Below are 8,617 nucleotides of genomic sequence, written 5' to 3'. Positions count from 1 at the left end.
CACAAGACGCGGAGTTGGATTTGTCGTGTGACAGTCTTACGATGCAGCGAGTGACTGGCTTTACATGGTGAAGCTCCAAGAGGGTATCTGGAGACTGCAGAGTTTTAGCAATTTAAGTCTCTTATCGAAATGATTTCACACTTGGTTAGTGATTTTTTTTTTTCTTACTACTGCTGGGGGATAAGCACACTGCCCCTCCCTAATAATTTTCCACCACCTCCTGGATCCGCACCAAAGCATTTCTTTGAAATGTATACAAGCTATATAACAATCGAACTTATATTGTTATATTATTAAAAGCTACTATTTTCAAATCAAATATAACTGAGCACCAAAATTTAAAACAAAATAATTTTTTTTTTTTGTTAAATTCATAAAATTTGTAAAGGAACCAAAATATGTACAGTTCAGGAAATATAAATGAAAATAATTTCTCTACCTAAAGAAAATCATATATAATAAATTTAATATTGAAATAAAACACCCATAGAAAAGAAATTTAGATATGGAATTATCAAATACAAAATTAAAAAAAAAAAAAAAAAAAAAAAAAAAAAAAAAAAAAAAAAAAAACTATCAGTAAATAATACAGTACTTAACAAGAAATGTACATTGTTTTTATAACACAATGATTCATCTGAAAGTACATGAAGTCTATGTAACTCTGTGTTTATGTAGAAGCTAATAATTCTATAATAATATATACAAAAAATAAACAATTTAATTGTTTCCCCCACATTTATATTAGATTACAGAAACATTAGTATATGGGTGGGTTTTTTTTTTCTTACTTGTTCTAAATTTAATTTATATTTCATACCTTATCACAGTATATCTGTAAAAAAAAATGAAGTATTGAAAATTCAGAAGCCTGTATTTATGCACAAAATCATGATGTATTTAAAAAAAATAATAATTATCGTTAGTGAGTATTTCTCTATTAATTAGGGCTGTAGCTTGGTGGTTTATGAAAGCATAGCTCTTTCAAACCCAGTGTGATAAAAAAAAAAGTGTTGAATGCTCATAATATAGTCATAATGTGCCTATATATGGTCATCAAATTATGTCATAACCATATTTAGGTATGCTACAAGTTTTTGTCCAATAAAATTGGTTTAGTCTGGACAGGGCTTTAGGAAATTATTCTCATGGCTGAAATTGAAACTATGATTCACACAAGACAAAATATTCCAGAGGGCACCAGAAAAAATGAAGCGAGAGTGTCTCCATTTCAAATCATGTTTATGTGAAGGTGCATCTATTTAAAATTACCATGTGTTACATTGCGAAGATTTGTAAACTCTACCAAGATATTTTTACATGGATTAACATCAGTGCACTAATGTCTTCGGACTGATGACGTCATGACCAGGCTGAAATAACACAGTCAGAATCTTGACAAAGATCGCCAACTGTGATCGAAACTTCAGATAAATGTTGATGTTAATAATAATGGTTCAATTAAAAGCAGTTTCTAAAATGTGGTTTTACTTGAATTGTTACAATCTATTGTATTGACTTTAAAGCAAGGTTGTATTCACTTGTGTAAAAGTGATGGATATTTCTCAGGAAGTCCTATATTCAGGATGTGTCCCTTGTAACAATTTGTCTTGTGTGAATGGACATTTCCGCTAAGTAATTGGCAATTGTACATCTGCTGCATGCAATGCCAGCAGGGAGAGCCTCCGGGGGGAGGGGGGGGAGAAAACAAGATTTATTGGAGGAACAAAAATTCTGAATTTTCACAGAATGCGAGATTAAATAAGCCTTTTTTTTCAAATCCCTAAATTGTCAGAATATCCAACAGCTTTTCCTTCTGAGCACACCCTGTGAGGAATTCTGACTAGACCCCCTCTATCAGGCAGACCCTAGTCCACCACTGATTGCGCAAAATAGAAATATACAGTGCAATTAATCATGCGCATTATCTAATTATTACCCTGGCTGAAGAGAAATTGCAAACTCTAAGATGTTGACAAGTCCAATTCCTGCTCAAGTTCATCAAGGAAATCATCAAAATCTTTTAAACTGGAATCTAACACTGAATGACTTGTTGTTGGTGCAACTGTCTTTGCGCTCTGATTCGACGATGCTGGAATGTTTATGTCAGCTACTATTTGCAATGTGTCTTTACCAGAATCAAGAGGTCTTAAGCTAGTCTGTGCCATTCCAACTGTCATCGTACTTGCTGTTGTTATTTCATGACTGATGTGGTTATCAACAGATACAGATGCTGGTATAACAATAGGTTCCGGTGTCATGTCTGCGTTCACAAAATTCCCTTCCCATGATGCATCATCTGATGAAATTGTTGTATCTTTCTTGCTGTTGGTATATTCCAGCTTGTCCTCAAATTCAGTTGGCGTCAATGGTACACCTATAAGAGAGGGAGATGTTATGATGATTGGGTCAAACAGTACCTAAGGAACACACATTTCATTGGCAAACCTGTAATCTGAGGGAACAGGTTGGAGCAAAAAAGACATGAATTTTCTTGGTATACCTAAAAAACAGGAAATTCATTAGTATACATCTTAAAAGAGAGATATCAAAATGTTGTGAAAATGAAAGAACGGGGGAAATATCATTGGAAAACCTGTAATCTGAGGGTGACAGATATCAATATGTTTGTGGCATCTAAAGAACAATTAAGTGATTGGCATACCTGAAATCTGCGGAAAAGATATAAATATTTTGTGGTATAACTTAAGACTAGATATTATCTCACCTGTAGAGAGGTAAAGATAGCCATACTATGATATTGTAAAACAGTATTATCCATGGCCAGTAGACTTTTGGAAGATAATTTGGAAATAGTAGTAATGAGAAAATGCCGAAGAAGATCATTTAATTTGCAGGATACTGTATTTGTGCTTGCTTAAAAAGTTGCAAGAGATTGTGCTAATTTCAAGGAGAATCCTAAATTTATGGGAGACTAAATCCATGGCTTTGATGTTCAGGTCACAAACCAATCAAGAGTAGTGTAGTGTATATTTAGTAGAAGTGACTTAACATGATCCTTATACAAAAATATTTAGAGGTGAAGTTCGCACAGCAGCAAGGCATTGGACCCAACAGCTGCCAATGTTGTACTTGCTGATGTCTTTGGGTAAGACACAGCAGTCCTGTTGTGTATAATACTGTACAGTAGCATGTGTGTATTTGTAAAAACCTGCGGGGTTGTTTCCTAGTGTAGAGACCATGGTACAGTAGGGAACCAGTCACACCCCTACACACACCCCAAGTAACTTTTCCCCCTTGAGGAACTCACCCCTCTGACAAACTTGTTTGTTAGGGTATGTTTTTCAGGGGCAAGTTTGTTAGGGGGTGTGAGTCTGTAGGGGGCAACATTGTTAATTTGGTGACTTTGTTGAGGTGCGAGATTGTAAGGGACGAGTTTGCTAGCTAGGGGGTGAGTTGAATGGAATCCGTACAGGTTCCCAGAGGCCTGGGCTGAACTTCCTTCTTTGCAGTAATAAACACATTTTAACACATTCACTGCCAGGGTAAGAGTTCACATCAAGCAAGGTTCACTCAGGACGCCAAGGACGCGAGATCACATCCACACCTGTCCAAAAATACCACTGTGGCACTATAATTGTATTGCACGTTAACTCGCTGGCAGTGGTCGTCAGAATGAGAACTCGCACCCTGGAGGTTCACAATAAAGCCCGGAACTACTAATGATCTAAAAATAAATATTGTTTGCGTTTCAGTACAGTTCATGGAATGTAATGAAACACAAACATATATTTTTTTTTTTATATCATTATTGTTTGTGTTTTATTACAGTCCATGGGAATGATTTTGATTTACGGTGGCGTACTATATGACTTGGCATACGGGATGAAACAAGGAAAAAAAGGCTTGGCAGTCAACATGTTAAAACACTCTAAACACTACTCTGAATTTGAGACAGGTTATTATAGTTAGAATTGTTATAGTAGAATTTAACTTATTCATGTGAGTGGAAAACGTCCATGACTTGCATGAATGTTGGGAATCCCAGTTGTTTTTGTTGATCAAATCACAAACCAATCAAGTAGGGGGTGGTTTGCTGGTGGAGAGACCATGGTACAGTGGGGAACCAATCACACCACCACACACCACTTGCAGTCTTGCACCTTGACAAACTCGGCCCCTACAAACTCTACCCAATTTTGTAGGAGGAAACGTTGTCAAGGGGCGACTTTGTCAAGAGGGTGACTTTGTAGGGAATGCGATTGTAAGGGACGAGATTGTAGGGGGTAAGTTGACTGGAATCCGTAGAGTAAATACAAGACCTTTTTTTATCTTAAACTTTGTAAAACTTACCATTTGCCCTTACAGACAATGACCTTGCTTTTACAGACTCCAAAAACATTTCAAAATCATCTTGACCACCAGCCCTGAAATAGACAAACATATAGAGTAAACTGATTTAATAGCTTTATTAGTATTGCAGTAGCCATACTCTAACATTGGGCTAGGATGAGGTGGTTTCAACCACTACAACAAAGCTCCTCTTGTGACGACCACACATTTTTAAGACAAATTACAGCACATGTAATGTTTATATTAATCAACTCACACATCCCACTGGCTTTCATCATCTCCTAGCCATGACTGTGCTCGACCATTACTGTTTTCCATTCGTTTGGCATCCATTAATTTCTTCTGTCTGGCTATTCTTGAAGCTTCTCTTTTAGCTGCTATGAAAGCTTCCTCTTCAAGCTTTATTTCCTCTTCTTGTCTTTGTAACTGAAATATAAGGATATTAAAAATTAGAGATATACAACCTGGATTTCCAAGACCTTTGCCCCTTTTCCCCCACTGGACACCCTATTGTGGTCAGTGTAGGACAGAACCTGGTTCCTATTAAGCGGGTGCCATGGGCTTCTGAGTTTTAGCCATATTATATATTTATTAAAAATTTTGGCTGATGCCCGGGTGTTAGGGTGGTAAGGGCAGTGTTGGTGAGCTCCTTTTTGCCACATCCTGGATCTGCCAACCTTTTTAAATTTTCAATTAGCTCAATATCACACACTTTGTTGTAGTGGGAAGGTCAGAAATGCAGGGGTTCCACATTAGAAAAAGCCAATTCCAGAAGATTAATAGTTAGAATCCTTGCCAAGCCACTACGGCTCATAGGCCTGGAGCTTAATCCCCAGTTTCTGAGAGCATGAAACAAGAGTGTAATACTCTCCCTGGGTGGAATGCTGGTCCACCACAGGTTATTCCCAGCAATTTGCTAGTACCCATGATACAGCTGGGTAGACTGAAGGAATGTAGATAAAGTGCCTTGCTCAAGGACACAAGCGAAATGCACATGATTGAAACCTGACCCTGACGACGACGACAACAATAATAATATGTGCTAAGTTGGACTTAAGTGGAATATCTTTTGTGTTACTTTCCACTTAATTGTTCTCTAATTTCTCCATTGTCTAGACAACAAATAATAATAATAATAATTGTGGCTACTGGCTCTCTGGTGTGATGATCTGTTTCTTACACCACATTCGCAATACTATTCTGTGCCCGCACGCTTTACTCAACATTGAGGTCCAGTGCAGTATGCATAGATACAGATCTGCAAATGTTCAATTACATCTTTACCTTTTCATCAATTTCTGTATCTATTTTCCTCTGAGCTGCTACCAGTTCTGTGTACCTGAGGTCATTCAACAGCTCTCTTTCCTCATGTGTAATAATTGCATTTCCATCTTCTTGACAACCATCCTTAAATTCCAAGAATAAACATGTTTTGTTGTTAAGTCCATTTTTAACTAACTACAGTATAAAAACATACAAATATACACTGCCTAGTAGAGGTCTACAAAATACTGTTAGCATTTTTTTCCAGGTACTTATTTGGGTACTTATTCTGCATAATCAGTGGCATAGCCAGAGGTTTTGTAAGTTGCTGAATTTTTAACATGGTTTAATCTTGCAGCTGAATTTCGTGTGCTTTTGCATCAGCAAATAAGTTAATAACATGATCAAAGTTAGCAATGTTGTCTCCTTCATCACACTCTATACTAAGTAGTGTCAAAGCAGATAGTCTCGCTTTTCCCATTGTGGCTCTGATATATGGCAGGATGAACTTTAGTCATGTAGTCATTATAGAATAGGATAAAAAACAAGAGAATACGGTTGAAATGGACTGAAAAGAATTCACAATCTATAAATTTGCAAATAAAAACAACTACATTCAGATTCTTATTATTAACTGGAAAATATTCATGCCTAACGACATACATCAATTTCGTCGTTTTTATTCTAAAAAGTGCTTATTTTTTTACTTTCATTCTCCTATTTCAGCACCTCCACAAACCTGGCGCCCAGGGCATGTGCCTTCCATTGACCCCCCCACCCCACTAGCTACGCCACTGTGCATATTAATAGTTAGCTGCGCACCTCTGCTTTACATTAAACTCAGTCACTAGCATAGCTTTTAACGAAGAAGCAACAACAAATTTATGTTATGATGACAGAATGGATTTATTGCATTGATTAATAAACTATACATACATCATCCATAAGGTTCTCAAATTCTATGCCCACATTACAGTTGTGATACCTCCCACGGAAGTAGTCCTTCCTTCTGAAAGAAAACAACATATCAAGAATTTTGTATTAATTAACTGTATTTTTGTACAGCAGGAGACCAGGAGTAGGTACAAGGGTTGTTGTTCAGGAACCAACTACAAATTTGTGGGGTTGATTACTGTGCTCCCTCTTATTCAGTTATGTCGCTGAAGGGCAAGGCAAACTAGAGTTGCCTACATGAGTACCTCGACGATGCTATACTGTGAGCTGTATCTGGTACCAATCATACTTTACTGTCATACTCTATTCAATTAATACAGAAATCAACAATTCCATTGAGATTCAAATAATTTCATTATATTATAACATACTGTGAACCCAAAAATTCAAGACTCCTCCAATTCTGAGACCATTTAAATTCAGGACCATTTTTTCAAAGAACCAATAACAATCTGAATAAATCTTATACCCACCGACTGTACTGTAAACATCTAATTGGAGACCAAACCCCGAAACAACATAAATTTTCAGGTCCCATTTAAGTGATCTCGAATTGGAAACTTTATTAAAAGTTTCCTAATTTTCATTTGGTACAGTATGGATCTCTGAAAAAAAAAAAAAAAAGATGGGATCTAAAAAAAAAAAAAAAAAAAAAACACCCAGCAACAAGAGGCAGAATGAAAATCATCCAACCAGCAAGTACATTGACAGGGTGCTGTATTAATAGTGTAGGTCTAGTTAGTTATCTAACTAGGCCTAAACCTAGGCACCGCCCCCCCCCACCCCCAGGCCTTAGCATATATTATAATATATGCCTAGGCCTAGCCTAGGCCCTAGCTAGGCTATATACCTAGGCCTAGTAGGCGAATGACTAAAGTCTAAATTCAAAACCAAGTCAGGAAAAAAAAGGTAGGCCCTACTGCTACCAGACCTCTCTAGTAATTAGATACTAGGCCTAAGCATATAGATACCTAGGCTTAAGCCTAGGGCCGAATAAATGTATAGGCCATAGGCCTAGGCACCCTAGCCTAGGCCCTACTAGGCCCTAGTATGTTATGCCACACACACAGCCCGCGACTGTACATTGCCCAGGCCTGACATTTTGTACGTTGTCTTACCTTTGTTTTCTACCAAAACATATTTCCAAACAATTCCCCATGATGTAATATAAAACAACATTAACAATAGACGTATCGGTTTACTGAAACATAACTTCAGTTAATAATAGGGATAGCCTAAACGTCCGTCTAAACCTAGGTATTAAAAGCAGGACATTACAACAACACCACCAATCACAAACGCCAAATCATCACATCGCACCACGGTTATAGTCGTCGACAGGCTTCACGCATTGCCGGTAGATAGAAAGTACGGAAGCTTAAAGTGACCTTCCAGGTGTCTAGATAATTATCTCGTCATGTCTACATCCTGTAGGAAAGAAGATCAAATGCTGCGTTTCTGGATCTCCTCATGTCTACATTTTTCAGAAGAGATGCTCACTTGACGAGATGCTAGATCTCGTCATGTCTAAATCTTTTAGAAGAGATGATCAGATGACGAGATCATTAATCTCATCATGTCTACATCCTTTAGAAGAGATGATTAGATTACGAGATCCTTCATTTCGTCATGTCTACATCCTTTAGAAGAGATGATCAGATGAAGAGATCTTGAATATCGTCTTGTCTACATCCTTTAGAAGAGATGATTAGATTACGAGATCATGGATCTTGTCATGTGTACATCCTTTAGAAGAGATGATTAGATGACGAGATCCTGGATCTCGTCATATGTACATGCTTTAGAAGAGATTATTAGTTGACGAGATCCTGGATCTCGTCATGTCTACACCCTGTAGAATACCGTAGATGATTAGACAAGATCCAGGATCTCGTCATCTGATTATCTATTCTACATGATGTAGACATGTTGAAATCATGGATCTAGTCATGTGTACATCCTTTAGCAGAGATGATCGGATGACAAGATCTAGGATCTCGTCATGTGTACATCCTTTAGAACAGATGATTAGATGACGATATCTTGGACTCGTCATGTGTACATCCTTTAGATGAGATGATTAGAT

The 8,617-nt window shown here is 37.3% G+C and overlaps 1 protein-coding gene across 1 annotated transcript; it reads right to left on the bottom strand.

Annotated features, from left to right (window-relative positions):
* Window positions 1-568: 568 nt before the first annotated feature.
* LOC117125074 (AP-1 complex-associated regulatory protein-like) lies at window positions 569-7,840 on the bottom strand. Its single transcript, XM_033271451.1, has 6 exons — window positions 7,650-7,840; window positions 6,514-6,586; window positions 5,599-5,721; window positions 4,571-4,740; window positions 4,315-4,388; window positions 569-2,377 (listed from the first exon to the last, which is right to left on the bottom strand). Exons 1-6 carry the CDS (start codon window positions 7,688-7,690, stop codon window positions 1,965-1,967), a joined length of 894 nt encoding a protein of 297 aa, XP_033127342.1. The 5' UTR covers window positions 7,691-7,840; the 3' UTR covers window positions 569-1,964.
* Window positions 7,841-8,617: the final 777 nt, after the last annotated feature.

The sequence above is a fragment of the Anneissia japonica genome, unplaced genomic scaffold (genome assembly GCF_011630105.1).
Source record: "Anneissia japonica isolate Jap-2015-1 unplaced genomic scaffold, ASM1163010v1 scaffold9_len2422644_cov172, whole genome shotgun sequence".
Taxonomy (NCBI): Eukaryota; Metazoa; Echinodermata; class Crinoidea; order Comatulida; family Comatulidae; genus Anneissia; species Anneissia japonica.
Note: the sequence above shows the minus strand (reverse complement) of the source record. Positions and strands in the feature narration are given on the sequence as shown.